We start from the raw sequence: 22,905 nt of genomic DNA, 5'->3' as shown, positions 1-22,905 counted from the left end.
GTTTAATGTTTAAGGTTATATTTAAGAAATGATAGGTACATGATACTTACTTTGTTGATTCCTTGGTTACCACAGTACATAATGTAACTTGTCTCAAAATCTCTTGGCACAGTGTTGACACCTCCCATGACACCCCAGAATAAGTTGTTAATGCCCTTTCCGTTGTTCTGGTGATATATTGATGACGACATGAACTCACTTGCTGGAGTTATTATCAATGTGTTCGCCGTCTCAGCTCTGTCAAACAAGGCTAGTGGACCACTTCCATGACCAAATTCAACATCAAAGGTGTGTGGGCCCCATCTGAAATTTACTCACAAATTGATCATTTTATTAAGTATGAATGTTATTCCGAATGAGAGTCATATCCTGTTATGGTACTTCAAAATGTTGTTGTTTTTTGTTCTTGTGTATATAATTATATTCAGCAATATGTCAGATATCTGGATCAGACAATCAAGTGACAAAAAGCACAGCTTAAAATGTTGTGTTAATACAAAAATGGGCCTCCATAAAGTTGGAAAAAAATTCAGACTCAATAAAAAGTCTCGATAAAAAGGCCATCCTCATCAATACGGAGGTTTTCGTGAGACATGACCATGATTATCATTTCAAATCTTCGATTTCAAGAGGCCATAACAGTTGTTGATGAAAAGTTTATGGTGTCATCTACATATATTAGTTACATTAGTTCCCCCCAAATTCTATCTCCTTTGTCTGTTCAATGTTTACAGCAAACACTCATCGTATCCCCCCTAATCATATGCCCCCTCTGGGCAGGACCCCTAATCCCCAGCGCTATCAATAAATGTTAATTAACACCTCCATATGGGCTTATGTATGTACAAGTACTTGGGTCACTGCACCACATCAACAAGCAGTGTAAAATGCAACGTACATTCCTCCAGTAGATGTGAGTATAATCATGTCAATTTGAAGAAAACATAACACTTGGTTTTGCTAAACATGGTCTTCTATTATATAAAAATGTTTTATACTGCTATTTTCAGTGTTCTGTTTTAAAATCAATTACATCTGTACAGTTATTATGCTTTAGTGAACGGTGAGAACATTTTTGCATTCTTTCTATAGGTTGAATTTTAAATGTGTCATAAAAAGAAAAATCCCAGCTCTCTTTAAAGAAAAAAACCCATCTCAGCCCCTAAAAATGAAAAAAAATATAACATAACTCTACCCTCAAAAAACGGGACGACCCTACCCCCACCCAACCCCCCTCCCTAAATATCAAATGGTCTGCCCCTTATTTGTTATTTTATTTCATGTTTCATTCTACATACAACTAACTACACTAACGACTTTTGAACTCATTACTCATGTACTACACTCGTGTTCATTAGATACCAGTTATATTACAATGCGCATATTTAACACGTGATTGATCGATACAGTTTGATATGCACTGCTTGTAATACACATGCTCGCAGTAATCTCTACTCAAGTACGATAAAGATCAATTATTATACATAGGGTGCGGTTTAACTTACTGGTTAGCTGCTAGGCTGAGGGTACCAAATTGACTTCCGGCATAATAGAGGTAACCCAAGGGAATATCAATGTCTTCTAATGCAATTGCTGGAAAGCCAGACACCGTCTCAGAGACTGTGGAAGCCGCTGTGTTGTTTGAGCCGGTGATGAATTTCTACAACATCGCAATTACTGAATATTGCATGAGATGTGGCATAGCATTGATGAAGCTTAAACCTGTCTGAACTAATAACCTCCAGAATATAACTCCGATGTCAATATAAACTGTCTCGTACTTGTGCTTGAGTACCCATATCCTTTCATGGTTTCATAGAGGCAGTCAAATATTTGTCAGAATTCGACCGCCTCTGCAACACATAGATTTTGCAACCAAGTTACGGTTGGACATGACATATATTTCTGGTGGTAAAGGTCTGCAACATGTGGGAGTAGGGCTGTTTCTGTCTTTGTATATAACGCAAACACCTTTCTGGTCTGTTACTAATGTGACCTCATAGATCAAACATGAACTGATAATATTTGCGCTGCATGAAAACAGAAATCAAAGCAGCCCAAACACTGTATGACCTATTTTCCCTCCAGGAACATGGATCACGATTGAGACTATATCTGTCTATCTCATTTCAAGAATGTGTATCTATATTCAACACTGATTCCTTCTAGGATAACCTTAATTTTGGACAACGCATGCCCCATGCAGTGGAATTTTACAATGTGCCACTAGTTACTTTACTTTACTAATACCATTGTCTGCTCTGGAACGTCTTCACATCTGTGCTATTACAGCAAGCGAAGTAGGTGATACAAATGAAGTGTATTTTTTATTATGAATATGAGCTGAATACTACTGTTACCGACCTTCCACGTTACTCTTGATAACACCCCAGGGAACATGTATGTCAAATTTGGCCACTTTATATTTAAAATACTTTTGAATTTTGGATAGAAATAGTTATGATGACGTTTCCAGTAGAAAATCTAGTTGCAAATATAAATTTTTTTCAATTTGATATGTTGACCTTAAATGATCCAGAATTTCCAGTGACTATCTAAACACTGATGTGACGAACCCGCACAAGAAAGTATTGTTTTGTCCATTTTAAGTCATAAATAATTAAGATTTCTATAATCAAACCTTTTACACCTTAATTTTACTTTCAATGCCACCCAGTCATTTGTGAGGAAATGTATATCATCAAGGAACCCCTACTTTTTTTAAGTGAGTTGAGAAATCTTGCAATGATGACAGCAATCAGTTTTGATAATTTCTTTAACCTAAGACGACCTTGCGAGGTAGCATACTGGCAGAACCTATTCTCCAATTAAAGGCTCATCCAATGCACATGTGCGTGAAGAAGTGAATGAAGAAATAAATAGTCTCGATATAATGTTGTGTCATACCTGTTTGAACACAACGAACGGTAAGACTGGATCATTGTAGTTTAATATGCTTGGATCTGGTGTGTACTGTACAATGCTGGCCTCGACCCGACTAGATCCTGCCTGGTACAGGAAGCTGTTGGCCTCCCAATGCCCTATGACGTCCACACCACTGGACTGACTGTGCTTGATCAGCATCAGCGATCCATCGGCAAAGGTGTACACATCACCATCAGCTCTGAAGAAATAGGGACCGCTCTCCAACCACACATCTCCCTGGACAACGACGTTGAATGAGCCGCTGCTGTTGTCCACGTTCACAGCAAAGTCCTGTGTTGCTGGAGAAGAAGTCATAATTCCTTGGGAAAATGAGTGAGTGAGAATGGTTTTATCCCTTTTATCTATAACTCCTTTTTAAACATTCACACTATATGTTACATTGTTAACGTTTGTGTTTAAATAAAAGCCTTGTATCGGAAACATATGTCATTTATACTGGTCCTGTCATATACAACCTTTGGTGTAAAATGCTGCTCAAAATAAGCATTCAAGGACGATTTATGTCATACGACGTCACATGAAAATACACACAATACGACCTGTGAGCATACTCATCCGTTGGTCTAGCAAATGAATTTCTGTTTTCCTTCATATGTGAAACAAACATGTACATATTTATAATACATTTAAACTTACCTGTACAGACATTTGTTGCTGTCAGGATAGCAACGATCAGCACCAGCGTCATCATTGTGGAGACTCTGAACAATGTGAAGACACGTTGAGTGATATTATGTAATACTTTGAACGATCTTACAGAAACATTGACTCATTATCTGACAAGGTTATATAGTATCACAACATGACCTTGTGTTATCACTTAATGCATCGATTCGATTTACCAGTGTGACCTAATGTGTACACGTGGGTACCAGCAGCAGAATAATATTGTTGATTACAACATGAATTTATGACATACAAAGACGTTTACTCAGCATCTGTAGTATTGCTATTATATTTAGATTAAGGGCGGTCGGGTAGCCAAGTGGTTAAAGCATTCACTCGTCATGCCGAAGACCCGGGTTCGATTTCCGACATGGGTACAATGTGCGAAGCCCATTTCTGTTGTTCCCCGCCGTGATATTGCTGGAAGCGATGTAAAACATCACACACACTCACTCACTATATCCAGATTAAAGAAAATAAATGCAGCAAAGAGGGTTTGGGTGATCCTGGCATAGTCATGCTGGTTAGGTTCATCATCAGCTAAGGATCCTTTCCCCCTCTACATGCAGCTCAGACAGCGAATAGGAAGCGCTGCCTGGACGAACACACCCACAACTTTTCGGAGAATGTGAACATTCTTAAAACATTTGGCATTACCCAGACTGTCAAAAGGGCTGTATTCCTCGCAGCAAACCAGGGCACTCCCCCAATGTCAGTCAACAGAATGGGAGGTACCAAACCTAAGGCACCAAGAACAATAGGAAGTCGGACAACTTGGTACTTTGGATGCAAGTGTGATATTTCGAAAGCCAGGTCCGCCTAATTGCCATGTTTTTCCTGACTCTTGTCAATCACATTAGTGCCAAGGAAACAGAGAATTTAATGACATAAATGATTTCATTGGATTTATAAAAAAGGACAGTATTAGGTTTGTTGGCCTTGGTAGGTCTGAGGCTGTATACGGGCTGATGAAAAATATTGTTGTAGTTATCTTTTACCATGAGCCCCTCTACATATTCTGGGTCGTACCATGGGTTAGATGAACCTCTGTGAAACTACAAGCATGACAAGATGGTAATAACATGATCGAGCCACTCCATTATGTCGCTTAAGGTACTGTGTTTGTGTCAAAGCTGGGTATTTTCTGACAATGTGTCTAATTAAATACTTTGCACAATCTACATTTCTCAATTACATTTCAATGCAAGCTCACACATTGACGATTTCGAGTGGGAAGTAACAGGTCCTGAACAGGCCAGTCGACTTCATCCAAGCTAAGGACTCTGTGGGGTTGCTGATATTCTCAACACACTGCATATTAACCTGATGTTTCAGTCATATCTCAGTGGGACAAGTGTGGAGTCAGTTACATTGCCCGAGGTTACAACACAGTGAGGTGCATGATGTGGTCTCTTGAAATGGAAGATTTGAAATGACTATTAATAAATACGTGTTTCAGACATGTTACTTGACATGCTCTTGTCTCGATGTTAAAGGCAGGCTTTGCTCATGAAATAAAAAATGAATTGATGAGAATGACTGTATTGCGGTCATTACTATTTATGGATGATGATAATCTTTTTCGAGCCGATGGAGGCTGACTTTTTTATTTACACAGAATTACCAGCTGTGTATTTGAAACGGTGTGTTTGTTATGTGTTATGGAAATACCCATGCATCATTAGCACTTACCTAGTACGTAGCTGTTGACTGAGTGAGAAGTATTGTTAGAAGAACGATGTGTCAAAAACAGTGTCATGTCGGGAATACATAGGTTATCATTCGCCAGAGCCTTGACAGATATAAACCTTCCAAGGGCAGATATTGACGATGATACATGTCTAGCGTTATCAAAAGTGTTCGCGATATTGAACCAGACAGTAAAGTGTGTCCAGTCAGTATGTATTGCTGTGGTTCGTTGATCTAACGGCTGTTAAAGGCACTCATCACGTCCATCCTTGTGTGCAGTACCAGCTCAAGGTCATTCCAGGCCTCAGCAAAGCTTTCAAACAGTATTATGGTAGACATTTGGAAGAAGACAAAAACTATGTTCGATGCAATTCCCTGTTTTGACCATAGATATGTTCCCCTTTTTCCTCAGGGGAAAACTTTTTTTTGTCGTTTTTCATTTATGATTCTGGAAAAAGTTGTTTTTACCATTGTCACGAAATGGGAGTGAGTTCTGTACCATTTCGTTGATTTTCAGGTGTGTCAAGGATACTCAAATCATCAGATTTCTTAGGAATGTGGAAAGAATTTTGTTGCTTTTCTTTATTATTTGTAATTTAAATGTATCCTAGGTGCATTCCTGGCATTAATCCTATCAGGTGTGTATTCTGAGTTACAATAGGTCCCCTATTATCTATTTGTGTCGTATGAAGGTGTGGCAAGGTGTGGACAGGTAACTTGCTTCATAGCGAGACATTGTGCCTCAAATATTGAGTGCTTCGTTGCATTAGAAGCAAAAAAACTCCTTTCCTTTTGGCTTGAACACCGTGGGATTAATGAGGGTCCTTGAATGTATCGGGTACCTTGGCTCGGTGACTTGGTGAGCCAGGCGGTATGTGACATTGCTCATAATATCAATCAATCGTTTAGTCCAGGCCGTCGTGATATAGCATGAATATTGCTGAATGCGACATCAAAGAACTAACAAACAAAATCAATAATTATAGCTATTAATCACACACGAAAGACAAATATCAATATCTTATTTTGAGTGAGTTAGTGAGTTTGGTTTTACGCCGCTTTTAGCAATATTCCAGCAATATCAGGGCGGGGGACACCAGAAATGGGCTTCACATATTGTACCCATGTCGGGAATCGAACCCGGGTCTTCGGCTTGACGAGCGAATGCTTTAACCACTTGGCTACCCGACCGCCCCTATCTTATTTTAAACCCCACTGGACAGATCACATGCTGTTTACTGATTTGGCAAGCCAATTGAAAGAACAAATTGAAAAAAATCAAGAGAAAAACCAGACATCATAAGATAATAACCACACACGTTTGTGTTTACATTCTGATAATTCACACACTGATTCATTCCCAAAGGTTTCAACATATCCAAATCCAAATTATGATGTTTCAAAACATAAAAAAACATAATTCGAAAGTTTGATCATCTCATTATTTATACACCGTAAACACTATCCAGTTTGAACAATCAAATACAAACTACATCCAAGTTTTATCTTGGACATGAAGCCAATCGACTTGCGGACAAATATGCCATCACTCAACAGCTAGTGTACAAGACCAGCTTAGAATGCACGTTTATTCAAATTTCTTTCCAAGATTGGAAAGTTACCTTTTCTTTCAGTTATCATTCCATTGAAGGGGCAATCCCTTCGATTTGATGGTTTACCGAGTTTGCATCTTATACATGGGTCGGTCGAAATACAAATAATTGGTGGCTTTTTGTTGTAGTTGGCTTGAAGCTGTTTGGATTGGTGGGTTAAGTGGTGAAAACGAACGCTACATCAACTTCTAGTGCAGTATGTTTACTTGGTATTATACTGTAGTGTGTATCTACAGAGATATCTACTTCTCTTTATAAGAGGACTGTTGTCACAAGAGACTACGGACAATGCACAGGAAAAGTTTTTACTGCTGTTTTAATTTTGCACAGTTGGGCATAAAAAACAACAAAATTTAGGTATTTACATTTTATTTTGTGATCGTAGAATTTAGCTCCAGTTGGTCGAAGCGTGAATTTAGGAAAAAATATAATGTAGCTTCAAAGCATTGTTTCATTCTACACGGCATGCTTGTTGGTTGAAGCTGAGAGAAGCGCGACCATCTTGTCCGAGAGTGCAGGTCAGAGGGGAGGATGCTCCATCCACATTGAACCAGAAGGCAACGGATTCTGCCGCTGCCCCTTTGAGGCTTATGAGGATGTCGTCACCGATGCTGATGTCAGTCACTCTCTGCGGGGACATCGGGACCCACTTGGCCAACTCGCCCTGAACAAGCACCTGCTTCCTGTAATGATAAACCCACATCAGATATTTGGGTCGTGAATGTAACTGACAAATATGTAACTCGATCATGTTCTTATAATTGTGATTAGTCACAGCTTTTAAATTTATGAAAGAAAGAAAGAAAGAAAGCTGAAGAAGATTTCAATAAATATTCATAATGGCTTCTAGTTCTTGACATAAAATATTTCACGAGTTGAAACTTTTGTAATGATAGAAAACAATCCATGAATCGTCTCTCAATGACTTTGCATTTTGCTAATATAATTAATTTTGCTGATGATTGTTTTCTTTGCTCGTCACCCTGTAGGACCTTGTGCAGGTATAATTGTTGACATACTCTCAGCGTCACAATATTCTGTACAACACGTCCAGTTATGATGTGGGAAAGGTATAAACAAGTAGCAGGGACACAGGTGGCCCAGTCGTCTGAGGCGCCGCGATTTGCTTTGCAGAGTTGCGTCCCTTAGGCACGCCAGAAACCTGGCTCGAATCCTGGTTCGCCCCGATTATGTTTTTAGGTTCGTCAGTACCATACCCGTGCTCGTTGGTTTCGCCAAAAGAGGTAAACGTTGAAGACCTGCATCGGGCCTTCCTCCCACATTAAGCTGACACGCCGCAATATAGCTGGAATACTGTTAAAAGCGTCGTTACACCCAACTCACTCACTCACTCACTCACCCATTAAAAGGTAGCTGTATCAAGTGTCAGGATTAGTTACCTGCCACAGAATTACATCCATGGTCATAGTCACGGAACTTGATCGAGGCTCTTTGTCCAAAATCAAATATGGCTTGAGACACACACTGAATCTAACAATAGCGTCTATTGGGTCGACAACATGCATTGGTAACATACTTCGCTCACTTGTACAAAAGAAAGTAAACACCATAGTTTCATGGTGGCTGGCAGTCTGCAACCGAGTTCATGACGCCATGGTTCTGACTAATCTGTCTTGGGCCTGAGTTGATGCCCTTGTCTGAATGACAATGACAATCTGGTATATCACCGAGGCTGTCCGAGGTCACATGCTTCAAGACTGTCACAATGTTGTGTTTGGGAGCTTGATGTCGTCGGAAATGTTCTTGCCATAAAAAATCATTTACTTTAATTTCAAGACATTTGTGTATATTTCGGTAGTTTCAACTGAAACCAAAATATCCCCTACTTCTTTGCATGGTATATAACAAGTACAGAACATTTATGCGTGGTATGACAAGCGGCCGCTTTGATATGCGGATGATTAAAGTGTACATTACCAACGTCAATAATGAATTCATTGTGTAATATGTGATGTACGTACCCTTGAACCTTAAGGACAGGCGAGACATAGAACAAACAGAAGTCCACGGTGCTACAGCCACTCATGGTAATGGGGTCAGCGTCTGTCAGAGGCTGGATCTTGCTGGGGTTGTTGTAAGGGAAGATCATGGAAGTTGGGAACTGAAACAGCAACCAGACATTTACACATGACGATCAACCATGCTCCCTGCCCCTACTTCAACATAGGTCTTGCGCTGAGAGTGTGGACGAATGTAGAATATAAGTCAGAAGGCAGACAAGTTGTGTTTGGACGACTGCAAGTATTTCACGAAGTCTGACTGAACCTGCTTCGTTTTAGGGTCAAAAGATTTTTCTTTCCGGTTTTAGGTAGATGCACTGACAATACTTGTTTCTCTTCTTTCTTGATCTGTTTACAGAACCACCATACAGTGACACCTTGTTCATTCAAAGTAGGTCAAGTTATTCGCTGAGAGTCTTTATATATATTTAGAAGTTCGATGTACTCAGGACAAGGAGTATTGTGAACAACAACTTCCTTGTCATATACAACTAAAAAAAGTAAAAGAACACCCACAACCCAAACGAGTCTTCTTAACTGCTTTTGAGTAGTATCCATATACAACGGTATGTGGCTAGATCTTGCCCTTTCGTCAGGTGAATGACTGGCGGGAGAACATTCAGATGAAGCCAGTTAGAACGTTAATGACATTCAAAGGTAATGAGTTGATACGTCCCATGCCTTATCAGCACATTACATCTACAATCTAATAACTGTGTCTCCTGGCAACACACTAAAGTCCCCTGTACAGACATTCACAACTGGAGGAAGCTAAAGCTCCAAGAACCATAAACCAATCAATTTTAGAGCCAGGTCATGTTCTTCCACGTGCGTGCATGCGTGCATACGCGTATGCGTGGCTGCTGGTACTAGTTCAGACTAACGTTAGTTTTATAGTCTCAGTTCACTTCGATACCATGCTGTAGAGTTTAACAAGGGTAGACACTTTTGTACTGACACAGAGATCGGGATCGAACCACTAATTTTCCACTCTCTGGGCATTCGCTCTATCCAGTACACAAAGGAGGGGGTCACATGTAAACTGAACAGAACACTGTGTTAACTTACCCCTTGGAAGCCAGCCATGCTGGGCGTCATCGTGTAATTACCAGTCAACTCCGCAGCAAGGATCATACCAAACTTGTTCTTCCCTCCAAAATCTGAATATGTTGACCACACCTCTCCGTCTGGTCCCTCAAAGTCTCCCCAGGCCATCTGTCAGACAAGATCAGGTTTGTGACATATCTGGCAAAGGTGGAGAGTTCGTTCGGTATAATTTTCTCAAAACATAAGTGACTAAACCCTTTCCAAATCTCTGCCTGTGTGAACTTACTCTTCGAATTGTATTGTCTATGGCAGTTGCAGGACGGGATGGTTTCAAAATAAGTCCGTCCGCATTTACAGATCTGTAAAAATATGTACAACACATGGATTAAAGTTTCTGGGAGTGAATTACTCAACAGCTGTTATTGTAATTGATAATCATATTAGTTGTCACTGTTTTTACAACCTGATTTCCCTGGTCAAGATTCTGTAATGCACGTGGAATATTGTTGACTGCGGCAACATTCGCAGTGACTGTCACTCACTATTGCAGATACACAGACTCCAACACGCACCGTGATATGAAACTCTGTTTATGGCGTTAACCAAACTGAGGTGAGGTGAAATAGGACTTAACGTCGCGTTCAAGAATATTGCACTAATATAGCGTCCTGAATGTGTGTGTGTGTGTGTGTGTGTGTGTGTGTGTGTGACCTGCATCCCTCCCACATACGCCGTGATATGACTGAAATACTGTTCAAAGCGTCGTTAAAACTAATTCACCTCTTACTTATTTTAAATACGTCCTCGTGTTATTGTGGATGGATGTTGGCACCTCAGGAATGTGTAGGGTTATACTGTCTACACAGTTACATTTATCTGTATGTAGACAATCAGTGGAAACTGAGGTAAATTATTTATATATACTTCATGATCAAAGACTTGTTCGAGCCGCCGATCTTATCACTTATCCCAACAGGTCCAGTGCTCAGAGTAGAGACAACTGCTAGTAGCGCTGTATTGGGCTCTGACGCGTCTGAAACGAAATATATCACTTGAGTTGTAACATTAGCCAAAGTGTGTTTGTTGAACTGATTTCAGATTTGAGAAATTAAGACAGCTAAAATATAACCAACTGTTTCTGCTGTATTTATTGATAACTGACGGGAAATGGAATGCATTTATATTTGCCATAGTCTTTAGAAACACCAAATAAAGAAAACTGAATCTTGTCAGTATTATTATTGTTATTTCGGTAAAACTAGTAAACATCCTCGAAATTAGTTCATGAAAATGTACAACGATTATGTGTACTCCTCCAACATAGTGTCGTTCTTTTGTAAATTACATGCGTCTTTTTAGCTTCGTGAATAGTTTGAAGCTATTCCGGTGATGAGTGCAAAGTGCACAGTATTGTCCAAAGCCTTTTTGCCGAATAGTGTCCTTTGCGACGAAAAGTTTGCTGGAAGGTAAATATTCCGTAAATATACCGCGGTTGGTCGCACACACGATGTCACAGTACGGAAACTCATACAGAACAGTACTGTATTAATCAGGTAAGCAGTGGATGTAGGTGGTTTGAAAGTGTCCCCTTACTGTATCTGTTGCCAGGTTGAACTGATGTTGTCCAGAAGTTGTCCTTATACGGAGCTAAACCAATGGCCCAAGCCAGGAGTGATGACACGCCAATCTTCCAGTGGTCGTTGCCTGGATGGTAATCTCCACTTACCCTTGCCTGAGAAAGTGAATAGTTATTCATAACTCCTCTATCAAAGAGCTATGTTGTTGTGAGCAGTAGTGTATTTAGACTCTAAATTTGCTAACAAATGAGGTACAATTACCGTCGTGTCATATAAATGTACTTCAGGATGGCATTCATTGACAAAAATGATGCCCAGTTCACTCACTCACTCATATTGGACGTCGACGAGGTAATCTAAGGGCCCTTTCGGCCCCCTTGAAATGACAAAAGAGTAAGGACTTATATATTCAGGAAATTATTTCTCATGGTCTAATGTCAGGAAACAGACCAGCCTTCTTGACACATTTAGCCAAGCATATAATATAGCTACATATATAAGCATAACACAAAATATGCAGTATCTAGTGCTCCAGAAAAAGTGTTCTTATCATACCTTGCTCTTCTCCTGTCACTTTGTTTTCATTAACTGACATTTGGGCACACCCACCTGTGTGACTACGGGTATTTCCAGCGACTGAAGGGCGTGGCGGGGGTAGGCCATACAGTACTGGATTCTCAAGCCATTCTTTGCTGCTCCATTACCCATCTCCTTCAACCACTGCTTGGCTAGATGCACGTCAGTGTGAAGCTGGGTCACCGAGTCAAACTGGGTGTCTAGAAAGTCCTTAAACAGAACGTGTTGCATTGAAGACATCTTGTATACATCTATGAATAGGAACACACTGATACAGGCGTATTGTAAACACTGTGACTAAAATGAATATTGGAGTCAATTTTCATTTGAGTAAATTTAGGATAAGCTTTTTGAACTGTATGTTACTGCACGAAGTGATACAGGTGTACTGTAAACACTGTGACTTATGATTCACTAAAATGAATATTGGTGTCAGTTGTAATTTGGTAAATTTAGGATAAGCTTTTTGAACTCTATGTTACTGCACGAAGTCTTTCTATACAACTTAGTTGTTCTCAGGCAAATTTGAAATAATTGTACAAAAGGATATTTGTACCTGTTCATAGACAAGCAGTCCCCACTGTCGTGCAGAAGACATAAGATCTGTCCAGAATCGCTGAAAATAATGTAATCAGTTGTTCATAGCACCATAATGTAGCAGTAATATATAGTTTGCTTGATTAAAGAGTTCTTGTACGAATCCCTGTGTCGATTCAGGGTTAGAATATCTCCCCAGCAGGCTATGATGGTCGTTTGGGACTTGAAGGATTGGTGGTCAGGCCCATTGGCTTGGTTAATAACCTGTCATTGTACCCCAACGTTCTTGGTCGCTTGTCACAATATCAATGACTGGATTATCTGGTCCATACGCGATTATTTACAAGCAACCTCCATTTAACAGATTATTTCTGAGTGCAGCATTAAACAACAAATTAACAAAACAAGTGCTTACCTCTTCTGTTGGTAGTGCTTTTTGTCCATCAATAATGAAATTGTAGTTTCCTCCATTCTGCTTGGCATATGTATTATTGGATGACCTGAGAAAGGAAGTTATAAGATTCAAAACTGCAGCTTCCTAAATGGTGGGAAGGCAAGGTTGGCTGCATTGCCGTATTAAGGCGCCGAACAGATTTACCCTGATTAAAGTTCTTGGTTTGCTGTCACCAAAGCCGGTATCATTGATTTCAGCGTGGTAAACGTATACGACCTGCATCCCTTTGAGCTTTCTTCCAACATTAGGCTGTTTTTTAAAGTCATTTGGTCGTAGTTTCTCTACATCATTCGTTATTTTGATCACAGATGTACTAATTATGCTCGTGGAATTATAAGGATGAAGTAATGGTGCCATTATCCCAAGCATATCACGACAGCCTGGTCGCCATCATACAGCTATATTAGTCCTGAATGGTGTTCTGATTAATTTAAATAATCGAAAACAGATCGGTAGGTCAAAACGACCGCACGACCGCAATTTGGAACACAAGCGAGTTTGGCCACTCTCTCAATTCTAACTTTCTAACACTGTTAGAACCAACACCGAAACGTCGCTACTAATTGTAGTACAGGAGTTGTTCATGCATATATCTTATTCTTTTTTTTTTGCTGTTTACGCCTTTTCACTGCTTAAGTCAATTTTCCATAATCGACCACAGACGATCGTGCCCCCTCGTTAACTGAGAGGCAAACTTAATTCATTGTCAGTGTGAGAAAGTATGATGCAAGCATCTATTTTATTAAAAATAAAGTCCTAAAATAAGTATTTGTGTTTTGTTTTTGTTAGTTGGCATCTAATTGTACTGCACATAACATTGTAAAACAGAAAGTATTTCCTATTCCTTCATATTGGTTGGGACGATCCATCGTCGACGGAGATTTTAGAACTATTCTCAAGACTAAGCAAACGTTTGCAGGTAAGTTAAAACTTTATACAATAAAAATCTCCATGGCTTTGCTCAAATCTCTAAAACTATCATCTCATTTGCAAATCAACGTCGTTTTTCTTTTTGTATATGTACGAGTATTTTGTACCTACAAATGTTTGGATGTGACGGAAATCTTACCAAAACTTGCTGTGAGCCAGAGCAGGAAGGTTTGTCTTGTTGTATAACCACCTATGCATCAAACAAAAAACAACATATGTACATAACGTGCATTGTCACAGGTACTTTGTACAATTCATCACATGCATGGTTTGATTTAAGACAACACTAAATGTATGCATTAACTTAAACTGTGGTTGATTTTGGAGCTTTTAATAACAAATGTTTACGTATAAACACATACCACGCCTCCGTGGTCTCGTGGATAGCGTGTTTGTTAGGGGAGGAAAAGGTCGTGGGTTCGATCACACGTCGTCACACGTAAAGGCGTCAAAAGATGGTACTTGTTGTTACCCTGACGCTCGGCATTAAGGGGCTATAACAAGGACTAGCGGCTAGGAATCAGTATACTTTGTCCGAGTTGGGTGTTCATGTTAAACTCCTGTGGTATCTCAGTGGGCTAGCACTATAAACTCTAGTTTATGACTAGTATATGCAACCACACCGACGCGCTATAAAAGTGCAGTAATCTTGAACGCGACTTTAAACCCCATTACAGCTCATCCTCTGATTCATTACTGTCATGTCATGCCTTCTATACAATCCTGTCATGTATCGCTTTCTTGTTCATTATGATATTCACTGCCATTCTCGGGAAAGGGAGCCATCTGAGAAGCAGCGGTTCCTTAACGTACTCCATTCCGCTTGGAAACACGTCAGACATGGCCGTCCACTGCACGATGCCACCATTGGAATCTTTATAGTACCACCAACCGTCATACTGGAAATATCTTGAAAAGAAAGCATTAAATATGTCGTTTAAAATGTTTGGTTGGTATTTGTGGATGTGTGATGTATTTTAGTTTAAAACTTCCAGGATTTGATAGTTTGAGATTGATAGTTTGTTCCCTATGTAATTTCAAGTGCATTTCTTAATCCTCAACTCGATTCTGTTAATTTCGAACCTTCCCTTAGGGTGTAAGCATTACCTTATTTTACAAAAATCATGGCAGGATTTATCGACATACCTGACTGGAAGTCCAATCTGCTGGGTGTAACTGACAACATCCACGACCGTGTCCTGGTAATTTTTGCCTTCCTCTGTGTTATGGGAGTAATATGCACCTGTGAAGGGAAATTGCATTAATAAACGATTGCGTTATACATGATGTCAGAAATGTCACAGGTATGTCCACTGAAAGTAGGTGTATTTGAAAACTTGGGAGGAATTTGAAATGACCCCTTATTCCAGCCTAGCATAATTAAAAACCTTCGAAAGGTCAAACGAGGTCAAACAACATCAAATGATATCACTTATCTATCTACCACTGAGCCTGTATTTGAACTATAACATTTAAGACACTGTTTCTCTTGTTTACAAAAAAAGAGTTGCATGTACGGTTTTGGATGACAGATTTAATCTCATGCCTCGGCTACTTGTAACTCGGAATTGTGCAGTCCCGGGTATCAAGCGCCTCAGCGCTGGCTCATACACAAGCAATGAATGAAAATCAAGTAAATCACACCTGTCTCTAAAGCAGAAGCAATACTATTGACAGATATAATCGGCCACAGAGATTAATCCAACCTCCTTGAAAATGTCAGAAAATAAGAAAAGGCGCCCTGCGCACTTGTGTGGCGCTTGCAAAGTATATGTGTTTTGATGTCCTGTTTTACAGACATAAATATTCTTGCATCAAGACTTATTTTTGTTCTAATACTTATTAAAAGAGTATATATACTTTATATTTTGAATATGTGGAGTAACCACTAATGTACAAACATCCTTGAGTGAAGATGATGCTATGAAACAATTAGTCTGTAGGATAGTACAGGACACAGGGCACAGAGCACAGGGCACAGGGCACAGGGCACAGGGCACAGGACACATATACCGCCAAGTCGGAAATTGTACGATAAGCATAGCTATTCTGATTAAATATATCAAATGCCACTACAGAGTTGTAGATGAACATCTAGTTACCATTGTCAGTCCAGTATCCAAGATAGTTGACTGTCAAATCAGATTTGACAAAATCGTCTTTATGCCCATACCACGTCTGAAGTATTTCTCCCCAGCTGACAAATGCCTGAATTAATAAAATATATAGTCATTTACGATAACAAATAATTCCGTGATTAAGAGTATGTGTACCGTTTCAGAAATGTATTGTAATGAGTATACCACAGGGGGCAAAAAAGGCCAATTTTGAGCGGAAAGATAGTGAGTGACTAAGGCTGTAAGCTGAGTTTGCTTTTTGCGATATCCTGCAGCGTTATACATGTATAGCCCCCATCCAGTCCTAGTCCTCATCCAGAGTCTTCAGCGTTTTGCCATTGGATTCCACTCCGCCTCTGCGTTTAGGGTTATGTTAACGAAACATAAGTACATGACACTTACCTTATTGATGCCTTGGTTGCCGCAGAACATAATGTAACTTGTCTCAAAATCTCTTGGCACAGTGTTGACACCTCCCATGACACCCCAGAATAAGTTGTTAATGCCCTTTCCGTTGTTCTGGTGATATATTGATGATGACATGAACTCACTTGCTGGAGTTATTATCAATGTGTTCGCCGTCTTAGCTCTGTCAAACAAGGCTAGTGGACCGCTTCCATGACCAAATTCAACATCAAAGGTGTTTGGGCCCCATCTGAAATTTACTTGCAAATTTATCTTCTTTTTTTAGTATGAATGTTATTCAGAATAGGAGAGTGAAATCCTGTTTCAGTACTTCAGGTTTTAATAATTACAAAAAAAGTTTTTTTTTTTTGGTTGTGCTTATAATTATAATTAGCAATATGTCAGCTATCTGGACCAGACAATCAAGTAACAAAAAAAACACAATAAAAACACAGCTTATAATTTTGTGTAAATACGAAAATGAGCCTCGATCAACTTGAAAAAAAAATCAGACTCAATAAAAAGTCTCGATAAAAAGGCTTTCCTCATTAGAACAGAGTTTTTTCGTGAGCAAAGCCATAAACTTTGACAGAGAGACATGACCATTAGACAGAGTGCCTGTAATCCTTATTTTTTAATAACCATTTCAAATCTTCGATTTCAAGATGCCATAACAGTTGCCGACGTCACCTGTTTCTATTTCGTAATAATGTAAGTGAATGTGTCCTAATTCTGAACAGTCTGAGTAAAACGATTTTGGGGACAAAAGCATCATGTCGTTCAGCGTATTGTTATGGTGCCAACCACTACAACAAATGTCCTCAAAACTTCATTTATCTAAAATACCCAATTGTTTCAATATGTTTCCAAAGTGCATCGAAATTCCATCTCCTTTGTCTGTTCAATGTGTACAGCAAACTCGGCGTATCCCCTCTAATCATGAGCCCCCTCCAGGCAGGACCCTCAATCCCCTGCACTATCAATAAGTGTTTCCCTATGTTGACGTAGCTTTTGTATGTACAAGTTCTTGGGTCACTGACCTTGCACCACATCATCGACTAGCTTTGTAAAATGAAAAGTACATTCCTCTAAAGTACAATCGTGTTAATTGGAAGGAAACTTCACACATGGTTTTGCTACACGTGGTGTTGTGAAAAATGGTATTTTCTTACATAAAAATGCTTAACACTGCTATTTTCATTGTTTCTAACCAGCTACATCTGTACAGTCAATGCTTTAGTGAACAGTGAGAAAAGTTTAACATTTTTTCCATAGGTTGAATGAAGAGAAAAAGCATGACCCCTTCCCCCTTTGATATAAATATAAATGTGCCGCCTCTTTTTTGTTATTTATGTCATGTTTCATTCTACATACAACTAACTACATGTTCGTGACTTTGAAACTCATTTCTCACGGTACACCCGTGTCCATTAGATACCGGTTATATTACAATGCGCATATTTAACAATTGTAATTGACTCACATGTGATGGATCGATATCAGTTTGATATGCACTGCTTGTAATACACACGCTCGCAGTCATCTCTACTCATGTACGATAAATATAGAATACTAAACGAGCTCCTGTGTAATACCAATTTTATGAAACGAGTGAATAGTTCTGGTATCTGACGAGCGAAAGCGAGTCAGATACCACAACTATTCACGAGTTTCATAAAATTGGTTTTACACGAGAGCGAGTTTAGTATTTTATTTATTACTTGTCATTTATAATGTTTTTAGAATTATACTTTTGAGTGTAAATAGGCTGACACCTACACGATCCATGGCATAATCCAATTGAGTTTAACAGAATAATACTTCAAACACGTCAAAAGTTGAAACGTATGAAATTAATATCATACAACGGTCCAGCTTTAGAATTCAGGCGTTCGTCCCACAAAATTATCGTAGTGCTAAGGCTATCACAACTCACATAATTTAACTTAGACCAACGACTGTCGTTGCGCTAGAGTACGATCGCCTTGTGGAACGGGGCCTTGCACCTCAAAGTTTACAATCACGTCACAATACCCGATGACGTAATTTGTTGAATTTTGTTGCAAGATCCATCGGCGAAACAATGCCATGTGTCGTCAGCCTAGCAACAAGGTTGCTGGGGGCATCGAGTGTGCATAAGCTCCTCCCAGTGATCTATCATCTCCACACACAATGTCGTTGAATACGCCAAGGGATGTTGAGAGCTTTCAATATTTGTTCGTGAAACGTGTTCCGAGAGTACATAAGCACGCGTTTTGGTATTACACAATGTGTAATAAAGCTGTATGTTTATTAAACGGGTGATCTCTTCACGGGCAAGTAATAAAGATCAATTATTATACATAGGGTGCGGTTTAACTTACTGGTTAGCTGCTAGGCTGAGGGTACCAAATTGATTTCCGGCATAATAGAGGTAACCCAAGGGAACATCAATCTCTTCTAATGCAATTGCTGGAAAGCCAGACACTGTTTCAGAGACTGTGGAAGCCGCTGTGTTGTTGGAGCCGGTGATGAATTTCTACAACATCGGAATCACAGAATATTGCATGTGGCATAGCATTGATGAAGCTTTAAACCTGTCTGAACTAATAACCTCCAGAATATAACTCTGATGTCAGCATCAATCCGTCGTACTTGTACTTTAATATTCATATCCCTTCATGGTTTGCCACGGAATCGTGCTGTAAATGGGGAAGCGTTAAAGTTTGTAGGAATTTGACCACCTCCTCAGCGCATAGATTTTGCAACCAGATATTGCTACGGTTGGACATGACACATATTTCTGGTGGTAAAGGTTTGCAACATGTGGGAAAATGTTGGGATATGGCTGCTTCTGTGTTTGTATATAACGCAAACACCTTTCTAGTCTGTTACTGATGTGACCTCATAGATAAAAAATGAGCCGATAATATTTGCACTGAATGAAAATAGAAATCAAAGCAACCCTAACACTCTATGAACTATTTTCCTTCCAGGAACATGGATCATGATTAAGACGACATCTGTCTCTCTCATTTCAAGAATGTGTATCTATATTCAACACTGATTCCTTCTAGGAACACTTTTAATTTTGGACAACGCATGCCCAATGCAGCGGAACTTAACACTGCCCCACTTTACTAATACCGTTGTCTGCTCTTGAACGTCTTCACATCTGTGCTATTACAGCAAAGGAAGTAGGTAATACAAATGTAGTGTATTTATTATCTTAAATATAAGCTGAATACTACTGTTACCGACCTTCCAAATTACTCTTAACACCCAAGCGATCACGTATGTCAAATTTTGCCAATTTTTTAAAAACACTTTTTGATTTTAGCTAGAAATACTAATGATGACGTTTCTAGTCGAAAAATTAGTACCAAATATATATTTTTGTAATTTGCTTTTTTTATTTTTATCTAAAATGATCCAGAATTTCCAGTGACCATTGAAAAACTGGTGTGATCAAGAACCCGCACAAGAAAGAATAAATAGAAGATATAAATAGTCTCGAAATAATTTAGTGTCATACCTGTTTAAACACCACGAACGGTAAGGCTGGATCGTTGTAGGTGAATATGCTTGGATCCGGTGTGTACTGTACAATGCTGGCCTCGACCTGACTAGATCCTGCCTGGTACAGGAAGCTGTTGGCCTCCCACTGCCCTATGACGTCCACACCACTGGACTGACTGTGCTTGATCAGCATCAGCGATCCATCGGCAAAGGTGTACACATCACCATCAGCTCTGAAGAAATAGGGACCGCTCTCCAACCACACATCTCCCTGGACAACGACGTTGAAGGAGCCGCTGCTGTTGTCCACATTCACAGCAAAGTCCTGATTTGCTGGAGAAGAAGCCACAATTCCTTAGGAAAATTAGTCAGTGAGTGAGCGAGTGAGAAGAAGTCATAATACATTAGGAGGTAGTGAGTAAGTGAATGAGTTTGAATAAACGCCGCCTTTAGCAGTATTCAAGTTATATCAGGGCGTGTCAGACCTCAGACGTATACAGAAAGACATTAAACAATTATGAGTTTTTCAGCACTATACACAACCAAGTTTCAGTTTTTATCAGCGAGTGATGAGAGAACTACAAATAGGAAGGAATTATTGATTGTTTTTCCCCAGTGAACAAACTTTTCTGAAGTAATATTAAAACATTATTTCAAGTGGAGATAGCTCAGTTGGCCAATTGTTGGAACGACACCACATACGATTGTTTGCGAGTTTTCTCGTTACTTCGAATTTTTCTCGTTATTTCGAGCTTTTTCTCGTTATTCCGATTAGTTTCTCGTTAATTCAATTATTGACACGCAGTTATGAGTTCTTTCTCGTTATTACTATTATTTTCTCGTAACTTCTATTATTTTCTCGTTCTTTCTAGTTTCTTTTCCAAAACTCGTAATTACGAGAAAATAATTGAAATAACGAGAAACTGTTCGAAATTTTGAGTATTTGAGATAAACTTGAAATAATGATAAAATAGTCGAAATAACGAGGAAAAAATCGAAACGAGAAAATAATTGAAATAACGAAAAGATAGTTGTAGCAACGAAAAATAATTTTATTATTTCGACCTGTAAGAATATTAGGACATCATTCTTACCCGTTGTTAAGATAGAATCAGGTCATACTTGTCGCAGGTTCCATATTTGTTACGTCAGTGACATTTTTAAACAGATGTAGGGTTAAGACATCATTTGAATTTCTGTTTTCCTTAAACGAAGCATATACATGTTTATAACATATTTGAACTTACCTGCACAGACATTCACAACTGTTAGGACAGCAACGATCAGCACCAGCTTCATCTTTGTCGAAGCTGTGAATAATGTGAGCACATGTTGAGTAATATTATGAAAGACTTTGAACGATATTACAGAAACCTTGAATCAGTATCTAGCAAGGTTATACATAATCACACCATGACTTTGTGTTATCACTTCATACTTCGGTTCGATTTACCAGTGTGACCTTGTGTGTACATGAAGGTACCAGTAGCCGACTAATAATGGTAATGCATTGTAACAATGAATTTGTCTTCCAGTCGTTATGAAATGTGGCTCCTCATCTACCTGAGCGCATCAATTGCAGCTAATTCTTTAAAGAGCAATTCGTTGAATGGTGCAGGGGCAGGTATCTCTTATTTGTATTTGGTTTTTTTCTGTGTACGACGATACGCTATCACCGACCCTGAACACCTGATCCATTTGGTCGCCCCGTACTATCAGCATAGGTTCAGTATATGGAATCCTTGCGGGTCGTCCGGATTAACGTAGTGATATGTAGTGTCCTCTTTTTCTTTATTTATACGCGTCACAAAATAAATGTCACAACAAAAGACATTAAAAGATTGAAAATGTTGTTTCCCTTTCTGACGCTCGCTCGGGGTATACTGTGTCTGAATGGGGTGTCTGGCTGAATACTGTGTCTAAGTTGGGTGTCCAGCTGTATACTGTGTCTAAGTGGGGTGTCCAGCTGTATACTGTGTCTGTGTGGGTGTCCAGCTGTATACTTTGTCTGAGTGGGGTGTCCAGCTGTATACTTTGTCTAAGTGGGGTGTCCAGCTGTATACTGTGTCTAAGTGGGGTGTCCAGCTGTATACTGTGTCTAAGTGGGGTGTCCAGCTGTATACTGTGTCTAAGTGGGGTGTCCAGCTGTATACTGTGTCTAAGTGGGGTGTCAAGCTGTAAACTGTGTCTGTGTGGGTGTCCAGCTGTATACTGTGTCTGAGTTGGTGTCCAGCTATATACTGTGTCTGAGTTGGTGTCCAGCTGTATACTGTGTGTGAGTTGGTGTCCAGCTGTATGCTGTGTCTGAGTGGGGTGTCCAGCTGTATACTGTGTCTGAATGGGTGTCCAGCTGTATACTGTGTCTGTGTGGGTGTCCAGCTGTATACTGTGTCTGAATGGGTGTCCAGCTGTATACTGTGGCTGAGTGGGTGTCCAGCTGTATACTGTGTCTAAGTGGGGTGTCCAGCTGTATACTTTGTCTGAGTGGGTGTCCAGCTGTATACTGTGTCTAAGTGGGGTGTCCAGCTGTATACTGTGTCTGAGTGGGGTGTCCAGCTGTATACTGTGTCTGAGTGGGGTGTCCAGCTGTATACTGTGTCTGAATGGGTGTCCAGCTGTATATTGTGTCTGTGTGGGTGTCCAGCTGTATACTGTGTCTCAGTTGGTGTCCAGCTTTATACTGTGTCTGTGTGAGGTGTCCAGCCGTATACTGTGTCTAAGTGGGGTGTCCATCTGTATACTATGTATGTGTGGGTGCCTAGCTGCATATTGTGTCTGAGTGTGGTGTCCAGCAAAATAGCTACAGCAGCGCCCCCAAGCGATAGCTGC

General features: G+C 39.7%; 2 protein-coding genes across 2 annotated transcripts in view; both read right to left on the bottom strand.

Moving 5' to 3' along the window:
• Positions 1-3,699, bottom strand: part of LOC124119084 — a 61,197-nt gene extending 57,498 nt beyond the window's left edge. The window contains exons 1-4 of the mRNA XM_048389188.1: positions 3,583-3,699; positions 2,908-3,224; positions 1,506-1,660; positions 51-303 (exon numbers count right to left, since the gene is read on the bottom strand). Of these exons, the coding sequence (XP_048245145.1) occupies positions 51-303; positions 1,506-1,660; positions 2,908-3,224; positions 3,583-3,637 (780 nt within the window). The 5' untranslated portion in view covers positions 3,638-3,699. The remainder of the gene's footprint in view (positions 1-50; positions 304-1,505; positions 1,661-2,907; positions 3,225-3,582) is intronic.
• A 3,619-nt stretch (positions 3,700-7,318) lies between these two features.
• On the bottom strand, positions 7,319-21,695 carry LOC124119101. The gene is made up of 18 exons (XM_046481507.2): positions 21,640-21,695; positions 21,324-21,386; positions 20,093-20,409; positions 18,942-19,096; positions 16,576-16,828; positions 16,159-16,264; positions 15,203-15,299; positions 14,870-14,965; positions 14,196-14,246; positions 13,088-13,172; positions 12,692-12,751; positions 12,169-12,345; positions 11,576-11,714; positions 10,907-11,015; positions 10,269-10,341; positions 10,004-10,150; positions 8,897-9,036; positions 7,319-7,597 (listed from the first exon to the last, which is right to left on the bottom strand). Exons 1-18 carry the CDS (start codon positions 21,647-21,649, stop codon positions 7,366-7,368), a joined length of 2,310 nt encoding a protein of 769 aa, XP_046337463.2. The 5' UTR covers positions 21,650-21,695; the 3' UTR covers positions 7,319-7,365.
• Positions 21,696-22,905: the final 1,210 nt, after the last annotated feature.

The sequence above is a fragment of the Haliotis rufescens genome, unplaced genomic scaffold (genome assembly GCF_023055435.1).
Source record: "Haliotis rufescens isolate VD_foot unplaced genomic scaffold, xgHalRufe1.0.p SCAF_8, whole genome shotgun sequence".
Taxonomy (NCBI): Eukaryota; Metazoa; Mollusca; class Gastropoda; order Lepetellida; family Haliotidae; genus Haliotis; species Haliotis rufescens.
This window is presented reverse-complemented; position numbering and strand designations above follow the sequence as displayed.

Bases quoted from the DNA above. Each gene is read 5' to 3' on its own strand.
- LOC124119101 (XM_046481507.2), bottom strand. The intron at 16,829-18,941 runs GTAAGTTAAACC...AGTAAATTTCAG, and splicing joins CTCAGCCTAGCAGCTAACCA to ATGGGGCCCAAACACCTTTG. The intron at 11,715-12,168 runs GTGGGTGTGCCC...TCACTTTCTCAG, and splicing joins AAATACCCGTAGTCACACAG to GCAAGGGTAAGTGGAGATTA.